At 35.4% G+C, this 23,163-nt stretch overlaps 2 protein-coding genes across 2 annotated transcripts; both read right to left on the reverse strand.

Moving 5' to 3' along the window:
* Positions 1 to 893: 893 nt before the first annotated feature.
* On the reverse strand, positions 894 to 4,434 carry LOC149483902 (uncharacterized). Its single transcript, XM_089701393.1, has one exon. The coding sequence runs from the start codon at positions 4,400 to 4,402 to the stop codon at positions 2,174 to 2,176; it is 2,229 nt and encodes a 742-aa protein (XP_089557519.1). The 5' UTR covers positions 4,403 to 4,434; the 3' UTR covers positions 894 to 2,173.
* A 3,332-nt stretch (positions 4,435 to 7,766) lies between these two features.
* MsrA (methionine sulfoxide reductase A) lies at positions 7,767 to 22,003 on the reverse strand. Its single transcript, XM_089701394.1, has 5 exons — positions 21,793 to 22,003; positions 19,081 to 19,241; positions 10,832 to 10,952; positions 9,796 to 9,932; positions 7,767 to 8,627 (listed from the first exon to the last, which is right to left on the reverse strand). Exons 1-5 carry the CDS (start codon positions 21,838 to 21,840, stop codon positions 8,393 to 8,395), a joined length of 702 nt encoding a protein of 233 aa, XP_089557520.1. The 5' UTR covers positions 21,841 to 22,003; the 3' UTR covers positions 7,767 to 8,392.
* Between the last annotated feature and the right edge of the window lie 1,160 nt (positions 22,004 to 23,163).

Raw genomic sequence — 23,163 nt, forward strand, 5'->3', positions numbered from 1 at the left:
CTTACCTATGCCATATTTAATCGTACGTGAATCATCGATCAAATCGCATTACACATGATTTTAATGGCCTAACCTTCTGTTTGTGTTTAATATGATGATGAACAGACCGTCTGAAGGAATATTTTTAGAAAATTCATCGATAACAGCTTTTGATTCAGAAAAATAATGATGATATAGCGCAAGTTTTCATTTTATATCGAAAAGGATTATAATGACTGCTATCTACAATCTACATCTATCTAAAACGAATGACATAAGCTCGAATCGGGGCATTAGCCAGCAAGCACATCATCAGGAAGGAATAAACAATAGTAAGTACATACATCATCATAATAATTATCAACCCATCTTTATTCCTCCATTAACACATATATATAATAATAATAATAATAAGGGCGTAGGGATGTGACGACCCCATCGCCCACGGTTGGAATATCTATTGTCTACGTGACAATAGATATTCCACCCGTGCAATCAGTCAACCCGCAGGACACCTTGTGGCGGGGTGTCGGGGAGTAGCGACCCCGCGGGAACCGAGTGCTCCCGGGGGAGGCCCCTGTCTTCATCTCCGGCTCGCCTTCACCGGCCGGTCGGAGTGAAGCCTGACGAGGACAGGACCCCCACCTCTGGCTTGCCTTAACCGGCCGGCCAGAGTGGAGTCGCGAGAGCTTTTAGCTCGAAGGGTGGATGCGAAGCGTAAGTGGCGAGTGGGCACGTGATGCTGGACCCTCAGGGAGCGCGTGATCGTAGTTTAAAGTCCAGGGACGCCTCTCCACCCTTAGCTGCTCACAATATGTTGCCCCCTTGTCGCACTTTTGCAGCGACTTATTTCGGGGGCCCATACAGTGAGAGGGCGAGTCAACACCTGCCAACATATTTTTACTTTCCTTTAGTAGAAAGGCAGGTGCCATAGTTTCCAATAGCCCCTAAATACCGGCCCATTTAACATCCCACTCCATAGCCCAGTTTATTTTGTTTTCCATATCTCGAAATAGTCCTACATCGGCCGCGGACTGCCTAGGACTGTATCTCTATAGTGCAGTCATGGGCAGGCTGCGGCTGGTGTCCCACAACACAGTAAAGTTCTCTAAAGGGCCTCTGCGTGTTGGATCCGTGTCCCCACGTAAGCCTTCCAAAGGACCGGGTACCTTCCTTATGATGGTACCCGAGTATTATGGATGAGATACACATAATAATAATAATAACGGCGTAGGGATGTGACGACCCCATCGCCCACGGTTGGAATATCTATTGTCTATGTGACAATAGATATTCCACCCGTGCAATCAGTCAACCCGCAGGACACCTTGTGGCGGGGTGTCGGGGAGTAGCGACCCCGCGGGAACCGAGTGCTCCCGGGGGAGGCCCCTGTCTTCATCTCCGGCTTGCCTTCACCGGCCGGTCGGAGTGAAGCCTGAGGAGGACAGGACCCCCACCTCTGGCTTGCCTTAACCGGCCGGCCAGAGTGGAGTCGCGAGAGCTTTTAGCTCGAAGGGTGGATGCGAAGCGTAAGTGGCGAGTGGGCACGTGATGCTGGACCCTCAGGGAGCGCGTGATCGTAGTTTAAAGTCCAGGGACGCCTCTCCACCCTTAGCTGCTCACAATATGTTGCCCCCTTGTCGCACTATTGCAGCGACTTATTTCGGGGGCCCATACAGTGAGAGGGCGAGTCACCACCTGCCAACAATTTTTTGCTATATCTTAGTAGAAAGGCAGGTGCCATAGTCTTCCATAGTCCTTAATTCCGGTCCATTAACATCCCATTCCATAGCCCAGTTTATTTTATTCCCTTATCTTGCAATAGTCCTACATCGGCCGCGGACTGCCCAGGGCTGTATCTCTATAGTGCAGTCATGGGCAGGCTGCGGCTGGTGTCCCACAACACAGTAAAGTTCTCGAAAGGGCCTCTGCGTGTTGGATCCGTGTCCCCACGTAAGCCTTCCAAAGGACCGGGTACCTTCCTTATGATGGTACCCGAGTATTATGGAATTGAGATAATAATAATAATCATTTATTTCAGATTCATCCTAAGATTACATCCATATAGTGTTAGTACAATTGCGAGCTTACATACTAGTGTTAGTAATAAAGAATGTTTTTTTTTTTTTTTTTAACCTAAAATAAACATAAAGTGGCAGGTCCGGGTGGACTTCCCGATGATGGCGGTAAATCACTAAACGACTGCGTGCAGCCGTATCCAGCGCGCCAGCATCGGAGAGTCCCACCGGTCCGCCAGCGCGCGCAGGATGGTGTTGGGACTGTCGCGCGTGCGGCGCATGATAGATGCGCACCGTTTACGCATGATGGCCGCAAAGCCGTCTGTGTCAGCCGCCGCGAACATCGCGGAGGCGCTGCAGTGGCGCGGCAGCCCCATCAGCACCCGGAACGCGTTATTGTATTGAACGCGCAGATCGCTGTATGTCCGCTGTGTATAGTTAACCCACAGGCTGCAGGTGTAAAAGGACTGACAGTACGCTTTAAAAAGTGCAACTTTGACAGTCCCCGTGCACCGTGAAAACCTGCGGGCCAACATGTTGCATCGGACAGACAGCGCTCTGCGCTCCCTTTCAATGTCCACACTATCCTTAAGGTCTTCGGTGACCCAGTGGCCCAAATACTTAAATTGCTCGACTTTGTTTAGAGCTGTACCACTCAGAGTGAAATTCGGAACAAATGTGTATCGCTTGTTGTCCGGCCTGAAAATCATTATTTCACTCTTTTTCGCGTTGTATTTGAGCCCATGAGCCACTGCGTAGGATTCACAAATTTTTAAGAGCTTTCGTAAGGCACCAATCGACGGGCTCAGCAGCACCATATCGTCTGCGTAGCTGATGTTATTCATGCAGACTCCATCTATATGACACCCTATGCCGGTGCTGCTGAGCTCATCGATCAGTCGGTTGACGTACAGGCTGAAAAGCATGGGGGAGGTCAACCCCCCCTGCCTCACCCCGCATTCCAGCCCATACTCCCCCGAAAGAGAGCCTGCCCATCTTACAAAATTCTTTTGATTGTTATACCAATGCATAAACAATTCCACAATTTCCCTAGGTAGACAAGTTTCATTCCTTAATTTACCCCATAGAATATCGTACGATACAAGATCGAATGCTTTGGATAAATCGAGGTAACATGCATAGACTGGAGTCTTTCTACTCGTGTAATACTGTACAGTCTGCTTGAGACACAGGATAGCACTCTCGGTGGAAAGCCCGGGCCTGAAACCAAACTGAGCGTCGTTTAACGAGACGTGTTTATCCAGGTGCTGACCAAGCAGACTGTCCAGTACTTTGGCGACCACTGTAGCTAGTGAGATCGGTCTATAGTTGTTTACATCCGATGTATCACCAGTTTTATTTTTGATGATTGGTACAACTATAGTACGCATTAGATTATCGGGCAGATGGGAGTGGCCTAAACACAGGGTAAAAAACATAGCAAGCACTCTGGGTAGGTGTACACCTGCGTGCTGCAGGTGCTCGATGCTAAGGCTGTCGTGACCCGGGGATTTACCCCTCACCATGCCTTTGATCACCGCACGCACTTCCTTCGTAGTAAAATAAACACTACGCTCACCACCTTCCTCAGCATCGGGCCCCTGCCGCGCTGGCCCCAGAGGCGAGTCCACCCTGAAATGGTGGGAGAACAAGGTGGCAATCTCACTTGGCTCGTGCACTCCCGCCACGCTGACGGGGAGGCCCGGCTTATGATTCATTTTATTGGTGTTTTTCCAGAACTGACCAAATTTCTTGTTTGAGTGAAGTTCAGCAATAATATCCATTTTTATTTGCTGTTGGTTATTCTGACACCACTTTAATTTTGATTTAAAAGTGCGCCTTGTTTCACACATATCATCATAAAGACGGCCGGCCCCGGGCTTACCCCCATACAACCAAGCCTGAAAACATAGCCGAGCCTTCTCGTGAGCGCCGCGGACGTGCCTATTCCACCCGGTAATGTATTTACATCTACGCTTTTCGGTAACATTATAACTACTAATAGCGGCCTCCGACAGAATAGAAATAATCTCGTCATACATGTTATCTAATAGGATTTTATGATTTTGGTTACGACACATATCATCTGAGCAGCTTCTTAATTCTGAAGGAAAATTAATCTCACGAAGTCTAGAGTGACATACAGTTTTAAATTTCGTTATCTGAGTTGAGTCACGTTCGCCCCAGACTACCCTATTTATACAAGTAGTAGGTATAGAAATCTTAGGTTTAAGCAAATTAAAGTTACATCGTATAGATACAGGGTAATGATCAGACCAATAAGTATTATACAACACACAGGCCGCGGACACGGATTGCCGCGCGGCACTTGTCACAAGACAGTGGTCGAGCCAGCGCCGACAGCCGTGCGCATCACTTACAAATGTATGACTGTCCGCCGGCATAAGTTCCAGGTCTACACAGGACCACGATTGTTCCGCACAATCACAAATTTTTCTGGATATATGTTTCGACTTTTTGAATGAAGTCGGAACTATGGTGGACATCCTAACCTTTGAAGCACCGCTGGTCAGAAGGTTTTAAGTTATAGGAATTTAAATAGTTGTTACTGTAAATCAATATAGGGGAAGGCTTGAGGCCCCTTTAACTCTTTAGTCCAGATGTAAAAAGTTGTAAGTAAATCCAAAGGGGACTAATAAATGCTCAATTATTTCAATTCATTGTTGGCTTCCGAAACTGCCTAAAGCAATATATGGTAGGTACGCAGGATGCTATATTAAACTGAACACACGTGACCCGATACTTTAATAATAGGGGCATTTGGGAATAAAATACAGAATAACTAATAGAAATGCGTATCTAATATCCATCGATTACATACTTTTTAGTGACCTCCACGGTATCGTGAGGTCGATCGCCTTCAGAATGCTAATGCTAACATAAATATTATAATATCTATGAGTTTACAATACATACATGTTTACCTACAAACCGTTTACTCATTCTTACAGCTCGCAAATCATTGCAAAACGTGAAACATACATTTAGGTATATTTTTCTGGATACATTCGAAATTCCTAAAAAAAATTAAATAAACAGCTTTCGTGATTCGTCATATACTATGCCACAACTCACATGTCTTCTACAGCTCCATTAAATTAGTGGAAAATGTCACTGATTAGTGAAATATAACTTTTTCAATTCGTTCAACTGAAATGCTTCCATTTTACTAGTCTACTCTTAAAAATTGCTCCTCAGTATCCGTTCTGGGGTAGAGCGAGTGGAGCCTAGTGTCTATAGCCAGTTATAGCTCTAGCCAGTGACTCTAGCCAGTGGCTCTAGCCAGCTATAGGCGCCAGCCAGATCGTAAGGGGCGCCAAAATACATAATGCAAGAGATAACACCTAGTCGTATCATTGAACAATATGCATTTTATTCATAGATGTTTATCTTGTTGGAAAATAGCAGTAGAGTCATGAAATTGAAATCACTAAATAGTAAAATTGTTCCTACTATTTAGTTTATAAAAAATATGGTAAGTGTTTACATGTCATTTATAATGAAAATAATCTATGCATGCTTCGATGATAGGGGGGGCCTTTAGAATTTTCGGTTCTACCTTCAATACGTGCTACGCTATCAGTCCTGCAGATGTCGTAGTCGCTCCTGTTGAGTCTGTGGTTGAGTTTTCAACTCGATTTCTAATAAAATATGATAAAAATAATATTATTCTTATTTGGGATGATATGGCAGATGGCTTTTATATGTATACGTACGTAATATTTGAGTTAGATCTTAATTTTTCTTCTGATCATATATTTCTCGCCACGAAAAGAAAATTTGAACTTGGAAAATGAAATATGCGGAAGAAAATTCTGTTGCCGTGATGCTATTATTAAATATTTTATGACACGTTATGCTGATTATTACTCCAAGAGAACAAAGCTTGAGAATACAATTTATTATCTAATAAAACTATCTAAGCTTTGAGAACGTAAACACATCTATTACGCCGAAGTTACACGGGGAATATAAAACAATGACTATTATGCGTTTGTAACCATGCATCGTGATAGTCATGCCGATGCGTGTTTCCGATAAACCTTTTTATATTACCTACTACTTAGTACTTGCCTACTACAATATGTTGACATTCCGCAATATAAAATAGTGTTAACTGTTAGATGTAAGAGTTATTAAAAAATACAGTTCAAAAACATATAGGTAGGTTCATAATATTTATAATTATATTCCTCCATATTGAAGTGATTTTGAATAGTTTTTAGAAATTGTCTAATTATTGGTATCCAACCTAATATCAAGCTTACTTTATAGATTTAATGTAACGCAATGTTTTTTTATGATATTATCAATATTTATTAGTGTAGATGCATTATTACTCGACAAAGAGAAATTAAAGTAGGTAAATTCTTTTAACGCTATAGAATTGTAATTAATATTATGTAATTATATTTGAGAGAGAAGATCATGGTTTACTAGGTGTTTTCTTTTCAATCAGGCTCTACCACAGATTAGTAAATAGTCCTACGTAGGTAAGCTCTACTCTGCTCTGGGTAGTACAGAAACAGAAGAGAAACGTAATTCAATTTATACATATAAAGCTGATGTACCTACCTATTAATTAAGAAGAAAATTAGTAATGCAAAATTATCTGTAAGTAAGTATGAGTGTTAGTATTTAAGTAGTATTATTATAGTATTATATTATCAGTGGTATGAGTTTGAGTTGTGAGGTAGGTAATACATAAATATACCATTTAAACTAGACGCAGACAGAAGTAGCTACTTAATTATTTTTCGTTCAAAGTTATGATTTATGAAGTATCTAATCGTTTGAAATGTGAATTGCAGTGACATCTAGCGATCAAGATGAACACTATGTAAAACCTATTATTTACCTTTCAGTTATTAATTTCTACTTCAATTAAAAGATGGCAGGAAAGTTGCAGTTGTTGAAAAATAATTACCTACTGAAATAAAATATATGAATTCAATCTGAATAAAAGTGAAGTCCCGTGTCCCCAAGTGGGGTAAGGGGCAGATGCATTATGCATACATCTGTTTCACTGATCGATTTTCTTTAGGGACTAGTAGGTGATCAGCCTTCTGTGTCCTGACTCCTGCCAGACCGAGACTTTTTTTTCTTCGTCTCCACCGGGAATCGAACCCAAGGCCCCTCGGTCTACGCTCACGCGTCAACCACTGTACCAAGGAGGCGGTCCAATCTGAATAAGGATCTCCAGTAAATATTTGCTATAGATTAATTTTGAATACATATTATATTAATTATTATACTCATTACTAAATAACCTGTTGTTAGTTTTTGTTTTGCCAGAATTAATACTTAGGCAAATTGTTTAAGTGGGTAGATAGTAATTAGCGTTACATAGCCGTTATATATTGATTTCAATACTTTTCAAGATGAAAACTTTATAAAAAAAAGATTGCAAGCAAGAATCCTCTTCCTGGTTCCTGCGAGGTAAATAAAGAACTAACATTCATGATACTGAAGCCTCTTGAGAAAATGGAAAAGATAATAAATTGTGACTAGGTACTCTATATGTATTTTGTAAAATAAATTAACTTACTGCAATTTCTAAACATATTAATTAGGTATATGTTATTTCGAATTCAATCACGAGCAAATAGAAGGTATGTAGTTTCGTCATGAAAAAAAAAATTAAAATGATCTATGTTTTTAAAAAACAGCATAATCAAGGTTCTTTTCTGTTCATACGGCAAAAGCTAAGGCATAGAAATTACTTAGATAAAAAATAAAACAACCATATTCTCTAAAAATACTTTTATGTAGTGTGTACATAAATTCCTTAACTATTAAAAATATAATCTACAAGTGTTACCACAATTCCAATTATTATATTGTCTCAAAAATAATGATTTTAAATTTGAAAATCAGATTCAAATCACGTGCAATCATTTATTTTTCTGTAACAATACTGTATTACTTAAATAAACCGTACATTAAAAGGAACGAAAACTTAACAAAAATCCCCTGAAAAAGGACGTGGAATGGACAAGTACAAAAGACTTTTTTCTTCTTTACCATTGTGTAAGAAGATGAAACAAAATATACTGTTATAGTATTCAAAATTTTCATCAAAAGTTAAAATGTTATACAAGCGAAACCCTCAATATTTCATATCGTTTTGCATTTCACAATAAAATATATTTTACTTAATTAATTTTAAAAGCAAAATTTATAAGACAGATCTTTGAAACATTACTCATTCTTCATTATAAAAATACTGATTATTGAATTTGCGTAAAACATATGGAAAATTAACGCCTTTTTTTCTTTAGACCTGAGTCTTATCAGCAATCTGCATTATTTACCAAAACAATTAGAGAGAAATATAATTAATCGTAAGTATCTATGCGGAAATGTTAAAACATTTAGCAAGCGAGTCCACCACCCTCGTTTCTTTCCAATTCTCTTCGCACATATTCTGCTTGTTTCTCTGTTAAACCCAATCGCACGACTTCTTGTTCGAATTGCGTTTTCCCACCAATTCCCACGAGGTAGCCATTGAGTCTTGCCGCCAAATGTGATGTTTGCAACTTCGAAGAATCTAGGCCAAGGCTGCGGCACAAATCTTTGTGACCTTGCAATCTGTATTTTTGGTGATAGCTGTAAAATAAAAATAAAAATGTGTAGAAATTTAGAGGATTTTGAAGCTTCATGAAACCGAAAAAATGTTACACAGTTGACGGTATAAAAATAACTTATAAATAATGGCTGTAGTTCGCAATTTATGAATTAAATTGATATCAATTGAAATGATATCAAGATCAAAATCATCGACCTCTTACTAACTCTAATCAAAATTCATTAAGCAGCTAAATTGCAAATATGTATATATATATAAAATATAAATAAAAAATAGCTGTATTCTTTGGAATAGGTATAAGCTTAGGTATTTATCTAGGTATTAAGATTATGAGGAATTTTTCACGGTGAATAGATAACAATTCCGCCAAAAGATTTGCTTCTTTTTTTCGATACAGGTAAGTAACACAGATTATGTTACGCAAGAAACAACATAAATTTTACAAAAAAGGACAATAAATTACTTTAAAAATATACCGCTTTACAACTGTCAAACTAATCTTTGAATTCTTGTCTTTCATCTCATCAACATTGTAGCAGAGGAAAATGCACGCGACATATAAATGGTAAGGTTAAGTGCCACCATTGGCAACAGATCACGCTAAAACGTGGACCTTGACATAATTAATAATAATCGATATCCATACGCAAACAGAATAGTGGTGCAGTGCCCCGTTTGAATAAATGTGACTAGGAAATCGAGGCCAATCTTATTGCTAAGTCAGTAATGTATCTAACATTGAAAAGATTGTGTGACAAAACAACTAGCGGAAAATACAGATCCAGACAATAATTTGTTTAGAATATTTTATTGTTCCGATACCTTGTTAGATTAAGGAATGCTTACAATTCCTATACATACATTTTTATACTAAACTAGCGGTCCGCCCCGGCTTCGCCCGTGGTACATATTTACGTTTTCTCTACATAAAAACCATCCTCGTACTTAACGGAATATAATAAAAAAAGAATTATCGAATTCGGTTCAGCCGTTCTCGAGTTATGCGCTTACCAACACATTTTGCGATTCATTTTTATATTATAGATATGTATAACATGACACCTTTTTATTCAACAACGCGCTAACCTGTACCTACCTAACTTAAAGTTAGAGCGAAATGTTTCCTAGAACAATGAATTTAGGATCCCCCATATGTTTTTAATTTTACAATTATTCTTATAAACTTACTCTTCAGCTGGATAAAAGGTTCCTGCAGGTGCGATTTCAGTCCTCAACTGTCCGTTGCAACGAACTTGCATCTCTTTATGGGACGCCTCGGCTGCTGTCCGCTGCTCCTCGTCGTGGTACAGAATCATGGATTGGTACTGGAATGAGGAATTTATATGTCAATTCACATATACGTAAAGAAAGAGGGATTTTTAATATCATATAACTAACTTCTCGCATAGATAATGTAGAATCTAGTGGTTAAAAATTCATCAGTAATTTCAGAAGTTATTCTACTAAAATACAACAATATTTTTAAGAAGGTGTGGTGGAATAAAGAAGAGCTAGCTGCCTCATTGGTTAATAGTATGTAGGTTGAGGACCTAGTTTCAGAAGCAGGGAGAAGCCGAAAATTATGTAGGCGTTTTTCAAATTTCCCTACAGCAGAAAACAACGAGGTGGTGTTGAATCATTAAAATGAAACCAGAATATTTTTGCCATAGCATTTTTTGAATGTGGTAGTAGACATTCAATGTATTATTGTTCTGTTTTATAGATATTTCTATACATGAAATTGAAGTTTATTATCAATTTATTATTATAAAATCAATAATACAATCTACGTAGTATATTATTATTAGTCTGTGATACAATTGAAACAATGTATAGTTATCATTTATACTATATTCCAATAAATATAAGAATAGGTGATAAACATAATATAATATTTGTTACGATCAAATACAATGAAAATTTGCTTTTCTTGTATACTTCAAGAGAATACGCGGACCATAGAAATCTAAATAAGTGATCTATCAACGCACAGCCCAAACCACTGGACGTATCGGGCTGAAATTTGGCTTGCAGGTAGATGTCATAACGTAGGCGTCCCCTAAGAAAGGATTTTAGAAAATTCATCCCCCAAGGGGATCAAATAGGGGATGAAAGTTTGTACCATGAAAATTTATCTTTTCCACGCAGGCGAAGCTGCGGGCAACAGCTAGTACAATAATAAATATGAAATATACAATAATAAATAGTAAAAAAGACAAATTACCTGTCTTTTCAACTTAGTAGTTAGACCATACTCGTGGTTAGCCCAAAACATCTCCAACAAGTCTTCATACGTGACGCTCTTAGGATCGAAATCTATTTCTATCACTTCCGTGTGGTCTCCACTGTAAAGATAAAAAAAAAATATTATCTTTAACATTTTAAAATAGCTAGTTTTTGAATACGTTGTAGAAATATAATAGAAAGATCAAAGAACCTCCTACGGTTCTACCTTATATCAAGTAAGTACTGTATGCTACGAGTATTCGTTTTTTTTTCCAAAAACGTTTATAATAAAACGAAAATAAAGCTGAAAAACGGAAAACCTTAAAAAAACGTTATACCGGGTCAGAGTCGGAGGGTGCAGCAGCTAGTTAATAATATATTAATTAACTATGTGTTTATTAATTACTTGCACCTATTCAATTAGCATTAAGACAATCTACGATTAATTGAATTAAAAACGTTTAAGCCAATGGATAAGCTTTTAGCATAACATTAAATAATTAGTTTTCCACTTTTCTAGGAAATAACAATTAATAAAACCGGCCAAGTGCGAGTCGGGCTCGCGCACAAAGGGTTCCGTAGCAGCAAATATAATAAATTACAGTTAAATCAACCTATCTCAAAAACTATAAGAGATACTTTGATCAAACCAAAAATCGTTGAAAGAGTTAATTAGCATGCATCACCTCTATTTTTTTTAGAATTTTATACCCCGTAGTTATAAAAATAGAGGGGGGGGGACATACTTTTTACGACTTTGAGAGCTGATATCTCAAAAACCGTTCACTTTAAGAAAAATGTTTTTTAGAAAACTTTATATCATTTTAAAAGACCTTTCCATTGATACCCCACACGGGTATGTACATCGAAAAAAAAATTTCATCCCTCAGTTACATGTATGGGGGGCCCCACCCCCAATTCTTTTTTTTACTATTTAGTGTCATATTTTTGTAGCGGTTCATACAACACATATTCCCATCAAATTTCATCACTGTAGTACTTATAGTTTCCGAGTAAATCGGCTGTGACAGACGGACAGACGGACAGACGGACAGACGGACATGACGAAACTATAAGGGTTCCGTTTTTGCCATTTTGGCTACGGAACCCTAAAAATGTGTTAGCGTTATTAATGTGCATAATAAATTAATTGGATTTGCTACATCCGTTTTATATCTATTATTATTTACTTACCTAGGTAATACATCAGTCTACAATTTACACCTTTATAATAAAGAAAGTAAGTACCTACCTATCTACCTATATAACCTATATTGCAACAATTATTATCAATTTAAGAAAAGGATGAGAATATGACTTATAGTGTAATTTTGTGAAGTAATTCGATAAATAGCCCTGAGATCGTAATACAATAAACACATACATACATATTATGAATGTACATATTATGTGTCCAACGAGTGATGTTTCATAATATTATGAAATTCCATCGTCATCACTATTATTAACATAAGTCTTTTATTTTAAAACATATCAAGGACCTGAAATTTCACGAACAATTGTGTTAGTAGGTTAATTGTATTTTAATTTATACGTTGTAGGTGGCTATACTTTTTTAATACCCTCATCTGGCCCATACAACGGTTTCCCTACTTTTTTGTTTTTATCGCAAGTCGGTCAAGCCGCCAAAAATAGTGTCATGCGTAGACGCATGTCACAGACTAATCGACTATCGCCTTGGCCTTGCGACGGAACCTTGGCTCGAACAATTTTACAATCTTTTAATTATACTTTTATAGCAGAGATGTATATTTTCTACTTCCGCTATATACAATGTACGTTTTGGGTTTTTATTAATGTTTTGTGGTTAAAGTTGATAGTGTTGTTAGTATAGTTTTATATTTTTGAAGCGAAACTTCTTTAGGCGCGTTGAGAGTAAAATTTCAAGGTCGTCATGGCTATACCGTAACGTAATGGGGTAAGGCGACGATACTGGTATCTTTGAATCTTACCAAAGAAGTTTTACTTCTGACACGTGTGCTCGGCACTCACGCTCTTTTTTTGAATGTGAATAGCAAACTCTACATATAGAGCCATTTTATGTCCATTATTTTAATATTATTCTACGTTGAGAAATATATTTAACAACTGATTCATCTATTTTGGCTATAGCGCGACTCACATATTATTTTAATTTATATAATTATTTTTTTCTTTTCTATGACATTAATAATTAAAATATAGCAATCTTTGTTACTATTATCTAAGTAATGAATATGCAATAGGTAATGTAAAGTAATGCATCGGAATCAAATTGCCACACGTGTCTTTCTGTGAAAGAATAATAATAATATGATAAGCTGCTACCGTGTTAATTGCCTGCCCATGCTTTAATACAAAGATATTTTATTTCACATAAAATGCTTGACGGATATTTATGAATATAATTATGTATTCAAATTAAAAGGCACAAATCAAGGTCAGACAAACATCAACCTAAAAGTATTTTGATTATTTAGTGTTTGATAATTAAAACTTATCTTTCAAGTTTTGCAAAAAATTTGAATTTAATTTTGAATAAATTGAGAGACGATAAAAAAATATCTGATGATTGTGTCAGTTTATGTTTAGTGGAACACGCAGGTAATATAAAAATACATACATAATATAATAATACAAAAACAATAATAAATGAATTACGCAACCGACTCGTGTAAGTGCATTAACCTACGTAGATACTACGTTTTACTCCGTACGTAAACACATGTTCGATATAATTACCATGTTCTTACTCATTCATCGTAAAACTATCTATTTTCATTATGATTTATTAATATCAATGATATTATATGAAATTCATACTCGTATATTATCATAGAGACGATGACAATGTATTTTAAACAGCTAGCAGATATGTAGAATGTAGATCTTATGTTCACGATTGTGCCATAAAATATTACAATTTTCTAATCTTTCATCATTCATGGTATCACGACAAAGATAATCTTTTACAAATTATAATAAAATACACTGTGATGTGATATTATATGCCTCTCACATTGAAATTATTGTAGTTAAGTACCTATGTTGTAAACTGTAAATTGTATTTCTCATCTCAAAAACGGAAATTTGTACTCCGTTTTTGAGTTATAAGTGGTGTAACTACGACTTTTTGTAATAATAATAGATAGATTGCAAAATATTATGAAATAAAGTTATTTGTTACTAAATAAATTATGTAAGTATATTCATGACGAATGATTTTTCAAATGATAATATCATGCTATCGTCATCAAGACATCAACTAAAATCACGCGTACATATTATATCATTACGCTGAATCACTTAGCAAAATATATTTAAAATGCAGATAAAATAATAATTAACCTTGACATAAATAATTTACTGTCTGGGTACGTACTCTACAAATATATAACAAAAAGAAATTATCTATTCGTTTTTAAACGACTTTCGATTGTAAAAAAGCTCTACTACCAATTCTAAATACGTAAGCGTATAATGTATATGTAATTGTAACATGTTTATTGCTCATTTAAAAAAAACACAATGTATTGTGTTCTTTTTTTAGACATTCATATAAAATGTAGAGGTTTCGCGGCAAATTACATCCCGATGGGTCATGATTTGTTGCCATTTTGTTTCAGCATTTTTTAGAGAAACGAAAACGCTTCAGAATTTATTGTTTTATTCTTGTAAACGCTTGCTTAAATTTATATCAACAATAAGAGTTAATCTGTTTAACGGTGTAACTAAGTTTAGTAACTAAGAACAGTTAACAGTTTTAGAAATATTTTAATAATATATAATATAATAAATTCTTTATTTCAGAACAATTTAGTCCCATAATTTACATGTATACAATTTTAATAATTTTAATACACCAATGAAAAAAAAAAAAAAAATATAAAGCCATTACTTAATTATCTCATAATAATTGAGATCCAAGTTTTATACAAACTACTAGTTATATTTCTGTCAGCCAGACTGCGTACAATTTTATTTCTACACTTGTCAACTCTGGACATAAATGTAGCAATCCTGTGTCTCTGGATGGCATTCAAGGAGTTTACTCTAAAGTTGGTATACATCTCCGAAGCGCTGCAAAATTTGTCGAGCCCCATCAAATATCGGAAGATGTTATTGTGCTCTACTCGAATGCCATCGTATGCTTTTTTGGTGTAATTAGTCCAAAGTTGACAAGTATAGAGGGACTGACAGAAAGTCTTAAATAAATGAACTTTAACGGAATTGGATGCCCTACGAAATTTCCGGATGATCATATTGCCGACGACACAGAGGGCACGTCGTTGTCGCTCAATATCGGCATCATCTTTTCTTTTGGATGTAACAATGTGGCCAAGATACTTAAAGCTATCTACTATTTTAATAGGGTGACCGTTAATGCAGATTGGCGGAATGTTATCCGGTCCCTTACCCGATCTGAATATCAACATTTCTGTTTTCTTTACATTATACTGTAGACTATGTGAAAGAGCATATCTTTCACATATGCCAACAAGTTTTCGTAGCCCTTTGATTGAGGGGCTGAGTAGGACCATATCATCAGCATAACTCAAATTATTGACATATCTGCCATCTAGTTTGAGTCCAACTTCAGTCCTACTCAGCTCCACAATCAAATCATTAATATATAAGTTAAACAGATCGGGAGAGGTTACTCCACCCTGTCTAACACCACACGGGAGAATATAGCTGTCGGATAGAGTACTGCCCCACCTAACGCTGTTCGTCTGATTATCATACCAATATGTAAAAAGACCAACAACGTCGGAAGAAACATCACTGCTGCGAACTTTTTTCCATAATATATCATGGTTCAAGGTATCAAAGGCACGACTTAAGTCTAAAAAACATGCATATACACTAGTATTCTGATTATTATAACAGTTAACAATTTCTTTTAATGTATATATAGCCATATCAGTTCCCAATTCAGGTCTAAAACCGAATTGGGCATCGTCAATATTAATATATGGTGACAATTTGGAGTGCAAAATTTTTTCAAGTATCCTGGCCACAATTGTTGCCAGCGAGATAGGTCGATAATTAGCCACGCTCGAGATACTACCGGTTTTATTCTTAGGGACAGGGATAACTATAGTTTTAATTAAATCCTTAGGTAAATAGCAATGTTTGAGACAGAGAGTATAAAATTGAGCCAGAACAGGGTAGATGTTTTTACCAGCATATAAAACGTGTTCTATACTAAGAGCATCATGACCCGGTGACTTTCCGCGCTTCATATTTTTAATCACCTGAGAAACGTCCTTAGATGTTATGATATTATTACTTTGCTTATGTTTCTCAGTTGATTGTACGGTCTCAGCTGAAGTTGATACATACACATTACCATTGACATTTGCATTAGCTATAGGGTTCGTATTAAACTGTGCCTTGAAAAGATTAGCTATAGCTTTAGAATCTTGTTGTCCATCTACGCAAGCAGGTAAAACGTTTTTGTAATCCATTTTCTTAGTTTCCTTCCAAAATTCAATAAAATTTCCGGTATAATGATTTTGAGCTAAAATATCTAACTTTATTTTGTCTTGATTTTTTTGAACATATTTTAATGCAGTCTTAAATTCTTTACGTGCCGAGAACATAGCATCGAAATAGTATCCCGAACGCGGCTTACCGTAGGACACCCATTCCAGGAAAGTTTGCCTAGCGAGTAGATGAAAATGTTTAACGTGTGAATTCCAACCAACTATTTTATATTTACATTTTTTCCTATTATTAAAACTTCTTTCAGCTGATGATTGCATAATCGAAATAATATCACAGTAAAATTGATCCAATAATTTAAAATGATTGTTGTTTATACAATTGCTATCACAGTCTTTACATATAAAATTACATTCATTATCATATTTATTTTGTATATTAGTAAATTTTAGTTCACACATTTTTGTATAAATAGCAATATGCTCTTCATCTCGTATACCCCACATATATTTAACATTATGGTTGACATAATTATCACATTTCTTAGGTGTTATCACATTTAAATTACAATTTAGGACTAGAGGTAAATGATCTGACCAATAGGAGTCATATTTAATATATATTTTAGTGACTAGAATTTCGGCAGCCGCCGTTACAAGACAGTGATCGAGCCATCTACACGACCCGTAAGAGTCACTTATGTATGTATATGTGGCTGCCGGAAGCCTGTCTATATCTAAACACTGCAAGTCCTGTTCACTACAATAATTTGACATTTCTCTGCCGAATCGTGAGTCAGGATGTGCATTATAATCCCCACATATAAATGCACATTCGGTGTCAGAGGCCTCAATTACTGTAGTAATCAGTGCCAAACATTCAGTAAACATTGGTAGATTTTCTTCACTGTCTGTTGGCATATAGACAGAAAACACCAAAAAAGATCTATCGCCCCTACCTAGACGCACAGCCATGACTCGATCACTGTCACACGGTATAACTTCAACCTCAGAAAATAGATTCGTACGCCATATGACAGCAATACCCCCATATGGCCTACCACGCAGAAGTGTGGATGTGTCTACAGAAGACTTGGCTGAGCCTCCAAAATCTTTATGTATTTCATTCACGAAACCTAAGTCATATGGCATCAGCCAAGTCTCCTGCAGCGCAATAACATCCGCATCGTTACATAGGTTCCTAATTTCCTGCACGGAACGCTTAACTGATTTACAATTGTACGAAATTATAGTTATATTTTTATCCCAACAATCCATTACAAAGGTTTGCTAACAGTCGGTTGTTTAAATTTACGAAAAACTAAACCTTGCGGCCAGAATTCATTATTTAGAAAAGTGTTTAGTTTTGTCGACAGGATAGATATTTTAAATGAGTTAAAATTCGTCTCCCTACTTTGTTTCAACAGTTGCACGTCCAAACATTCTTCATTCATACTTATTATATAATCTTTAATATCATTTTCTGTTATATGTTTTTGTGCCCGTGACAAATAAATATAAGAATTGGGAATAGTCGCTTGCAGTTTAGACGTACTCTGCAAAGTACCGCGAGTATTACGATATTTATATATCTTTTTCTTCTTTGTAACCGTAGTATAGCCATCGTTATTTGAATTACTAGATTCTTGACGAATCGCGTTATCTCCAACCATTATATCCCGATACGTAGGTATAGGCGTCAGCTGTAACTTGTCGCAATCCCGCTCCTTACGAATAAGCGCAGCCGCAGTCAGCGAGCGGCCGCCGTGCGGTGCACCCGTGCTATCGCCGCCTGCACATGGTTCGGACTCGCTATGAATGTGCTGTGAGATTCCACTTATTGCCTGCGTTGAATGATCCATCGTATCATTTTGCAAGCCCGCTGTACTGCCACTGCCTGTATCATTATATTCATTGTTTCGTTTTCCAGTATTCTTATCATCACGATAAGACTTAGGAAAGGACGAGTGAACCGAGTTACGTGAGGATTGCAACTCGTGCATTAACTGTTTAACGTTCTCTAACTCTGTCTTGATGTACACAATATCTGATACATAGTCATTACAAGAGGTAGAGGTAGATTTCATATTAGCGACTTCACTTTTTAACAATGCCATTTCCTTCAGGAATGTGGTAACGTCAATATGGTCGAATGAGACCGGCGGTAGTTTATTTAAGTTACTCGCTACAAACTTGGGTAGACTGTCAGGTTCAAATTCTTTTATTAATTTTATAATTTCTTGTAAGCTTTTCTGCTCCGATCCATCCTTCCTTCTTAGAAACTTTTTATTAGGCGCCATCAGCTTATAAACAATTTGCCTCGCACATTCTATTTCATCACAGGAGTATGTACTTAAACATATCTGAATAATACTAGTTTCTGGGAGAGTGTCAACCTTATTTGATATAAAAGTTAATAGTTCATTTATAACGACATCACATTCAATACATTTATACTCATTTCGAACTGTCGTTTGACGATTCACGTTATTAGTACTATTTAAGTATTTACGCGAGTTATCGCGACGTCAGAGGAAGGAGATCGGACCATCGGCATCGTGTGAGCGGCTCACACAACGGCCGTAGGCAGACTGAAGTTTGAAATTTTAAGTGATAGATACACTATATTTATCTATCAGTCTGCCAAATGACTCGTAAAAAGATAGGACATGACTTCACATATCTCCTATTAATGTAATAATTTCAACCATTATCAATTATATTTGTCTGAGACGACGTATAATTAAATTCTACTTCCTACGTATAGAAATACCTATAAGGTAGAAGTAAATAAACTTACATGTTTCTATAATGCGGGTTTTTAGTAGTTCCACCGGAGTAGCCGACTCTAGTCCGTATGACGCCTGGTGTGACTCCGAACAGGGAATCGTTTGACCAGAAACACCCCATTCCGAAGGTGGCCTTCTTCGTTGGAATGTCGACATCATGCAGGAGAGCGGCCTGTTTGAAAAAATATCTATGAATAGGGATCTGAATTGTATATGATACGTTGGTTTAAAACTAACCGTTTTCCAGGATTGCGTAAATAAAATCAGTTAGGTATATCAGATGTATTTCGTCAAGAGCGTAACAATTTTAGATGTTTGTTTGTCAGGATTAAATTATATCTTTTAAAGTTTGTGATCAAAGGGTATATCGACTACTGAAGAACTTTAAATATTTCAATAAAAAATTATGATCTATTCTTATTTATCTATTCATATCTATCTTACATATTTTAAATGAAATAACCTGCCTTTTTAGGAACTTTTAAAAATTTCCAGTCATTATCTACCTACCATTAAAAAGTTTAAAAACTTGCATCGGCCCAAAGTTCGCTTACCTGTTTATAATTTAAGAAGTTGAACTTAAACCAGTTTCAAAAAACATATAATTTTCGGCAATGCAGGTTCACGGCTTTATATATCGAGATTCGAAATCACAATATTAATTTAAAAATATTTCGATGTATCTTTAGGTACGTGTTGTACGTTTCAATTAAAAAACTTAGATTAGATAATCATCATACTTAATATTATTACTCATTAATTAATTATCTGATATTGTACTTTAATTGATGCATAAACAATAAGTGATGGTACTGTATTTAACTACCTACTATGGATCCCCTATATTGGCGCAGTCAATTTGACCTGTCAGTTAAGTTAATAAGGTCATATTACTTATCAAATATGACAAAGATACCTTTGTTTACTTATCACCCATGAATAAACACTATAGAGTCATAATTATTATCGTGATAGTTAATTTTCTCTAAGGTCCATTATCTAAAAATTCTTCCGAGTTATCATGGGAGACCTCAATATCACAAACTACGCATAAATTATTCATTAATATTACTATGACTATGAGTATGTTAATAATAATTATTATTCATTAATATTACTTAATTAAAATTACCATCGCCCATTAGCTTATTTTTATAAATCACAACGATTTCACTAATGTAGAGTCATGACCTCTATGATTTTGGTGTGTATTATAAATATTGATATTTGGCATATTTTCTACTGTTTTTTTTCTTCTTGTTTAGTAATGATATGAATATTTTGTACATATTATTTGATATTAACATATTTGCAAGGTCTTATCTTTTTTATGAAGTAATTACCTAACTTCAAGTGCTTTATGTAGTTAATCTGATTCGAATCCTAAAATTCAAAATATCTGTACTGATCACTGATGACAATGATTTTATTTATACATGTGGTTTCGATGTACTAACATTAAAAAAAATTCATAAGTTATTTTATCTAAGATAATTTCAGCAAAATTGTAAGACTACAGCAGACAGCTACGCTATCTACGTTGACTAGACTATTTGTCGCCAACTGGAGATAAGCATCAAAGTGAAAGTGAAATGTCTTCAGTACCTGTACAATAAATAAGCTAAAGAAATAAAACACTTTACAAATTTACTTCTAATATAGCTTAATTAACTACAAAATATATAACTTCATTATGATTTATGGATTACTCTAATTAATGTTCCTTAATTTTCATTCAAACATTCGATAAGTAGGTATAGGTATTATACAGTTTTTTTTTGTCACATTTTTCTAACTTTTATTTATAACCGAAGAATCTACACTACACTGACAGAGCTACATTGTATAATATCGACGAATCAATCAGTTAAATTGATACGTGTGTACATTGATCAATCACACGTGATAAATCTATTTTTATTTATTAAAATCGTTGACTTCCCTCGAGGTTCCATTTATTGGCTGTTCACGTGTACGGTGTAACTCTTAGAAAATGAATCGTCAGTTTGTATGTGAGCAAATTGATAATGTGATATATAGCAAACATAATATTATTGTGATTAATGCTATTGAAAACCCTCTACAACTCTATAAGCTGTTTAATGACTATGAAATAAACTATATTTTATTTGATACATAATTAATCAATATTTTAAAATACAAAGTTCTACGTTTTTTTTAATGAGTCTTTTATCTCACTAAAACTTATTAGTCTCTACATTATGCATAACTAACAAAAAATATACGCTATTATAACTTATCATACATTATAACATCCGCAAAAAAAATAACTGAACGATAAGTTCAGTGTTCTGATTTCAATCGCAAAAAGTCTCATTACCTTTGGGCGATAATCATATCAATATTCAAGTAGCTCTACCGTTAACTTTTATAATAAAAAAAACTTAAAGAACAAAGCATATCATTGAGGTTAATTTTATAATCATGTGTGTTTTAATGTGATTATAATATTTTAATTAGTAAGTATTGTATCATTTTTCCACTAACTTTTTCTAATGTAGAGCTTTTTTAATGTAGAGGCATAGAATACAACAAAAAAATGCTTGCTTTTACATAACATAGAGTCAATAACATTTTTTCACAAGAAAGTTATAAGACTACACCATTCCTTTAAATTAATAAATATTACATCAGAAAATTTCCGAGAAAAGTCGGTGATGAGGAGCAATTAAGCAAAAAGCAGGTTACAAAAAAGGACTTACGTTTGTCGGTGGTTTCATGGTGCAGATTTGTTTGATAAATCGCAACATACACGGGTTGGTTTGTTTCGTGTGTAACAATTGTTGATTTCCTTGTATTTCCCGGATTGTGCTTGCTCCGCGTGTATGTCTGGGGTATCTGGAGTGAGGCCGCGACACGTCTGCACGTTGTGGCGGTCCGGCGAACACTGTCAAGTGTCAAGTATCAATGCCGCAGTGTTCTTCAAACCGCAATATTTTCTATTGTCACGCCGTATTTTTACAACAATCACACACATGCGCTACTAAATTCAATACATTAATGCTGAATAGACTTGACTAGGCTAGGTGCTAAATGTATAGTAACGGTGACAACTTTCCATACAGTTATTGTGATTGAGCACTGCGCCTATTATGGGCCTATGTAACTCTGTTAATTGATAAAAATTGGCAGGTGATTAATTAAATGATGCAATTAGTGTTTTGCTTACGCTATAATATATTGTCTCTACCATGACGTAGTCTCCTTACCTTTTATTATTACAATACAAATATTTGGTTATAATCAATATACCTAGCTGCCAATCAACTAATAAAATAAAATAAAACTCTATCATAGATAAGAGCCTCAGATTATCAATAAACAAATTAACAAGGCTAAATATATTTTTGCTGTATTTACTATGCTTGTTATACCTAATATTATATTCTTTACCATATGTAATTAAGTAAAATTCAAATGACTCTACAAGAATGTTTAATGTGTATAGAGCAGGAGTCAGCAGCAGCAGGAGTCACGGAGATGCCTATGAACCTGAATAGTTCAAATAATTTTTGAACTACTCAGGTTCATTATAAACATTCCAAGAAAATCATTTTTGCAAGCTATTAGTAGAGCCAAAAGAAAAGTCCCTGCAAGTATTGCACTTACCTACCTACTTACGTAGGTAAGTTTCATTCAGTCTAACTCTACATTTTCTTTTATTGCTTTTCCAAGGTAATTCTGCATACTTTGACTTATATATACTATATATGTATGAATGAATGAATGAAAAATTCTTTATTGCACACACATACAGGATTACAACAGAAGAGCGATAAAAGTTAAAAAAAGATAAAAGTTAAAATTATGTATATTGTATGTGCTAAAACATTATTATGTATTGATATATGTAATAGAAAAATATTATTAAGTAGTGCTTTTTCTTTGCAGCTCTATCCAATTTTAGAACGGACCAAGAGCTCGCTAGTTATCATCAAACATACATTTTTATTGTATAGGTACTTACGTACTGACATTTTTACTGAATTAACGATGATCATGTAAGTACCTACTTACCTAATCCCTACTAACTTTAGTTTCCAAAAATCACATCGATCAGTTTATAATTTTTA

This window comes from Colias philodice, chromosome 12 (genome assembly GCF_061535455.1).
Source record: "Colias philodice isolate Cphi_HAF_F1 chromosome 12, ilColPhil1 Martin Lab GWU primary, whole genome shotgun sequence".
NCBI lineage: Eukaryota > Metazoa > Arthropoda > Insecta > Lepidoptera > Pieridae > Colias > Colias philodice.

Excerpts from the sequence above, each read along its gene's own strand:
- LOC149483902 (XM_089701393.1), bottom strand. The coding sequence starts at position 4,402 with ATGCCGGCGGACAGTCATACATTTGTAAGTGATGCGCACGGCTGTCGG.
- MsrA (XM_089701394.1), bottom strand. The coding sequence starts at position 21,840 with ATGTTGCGATTTATCAAACAAATCTGCACCATGAAACCACCGACAAAC. Across the intron at positions 19,242-21,792 it reads CCATGAAACCACCGACAAAC|GCCGCTCTCCTGCATGATGT; the intron begins GTAAGTCCTTTT and ends TTTTTCAAACAG. Across the intron at positions 9,933-10,831 it reads CTACTAAGTTGAAAAGACAG|TACCAATCCATGATTCTGTA; the intron begins GTAATTTGTCTT and ends TCCTCATTCCAG.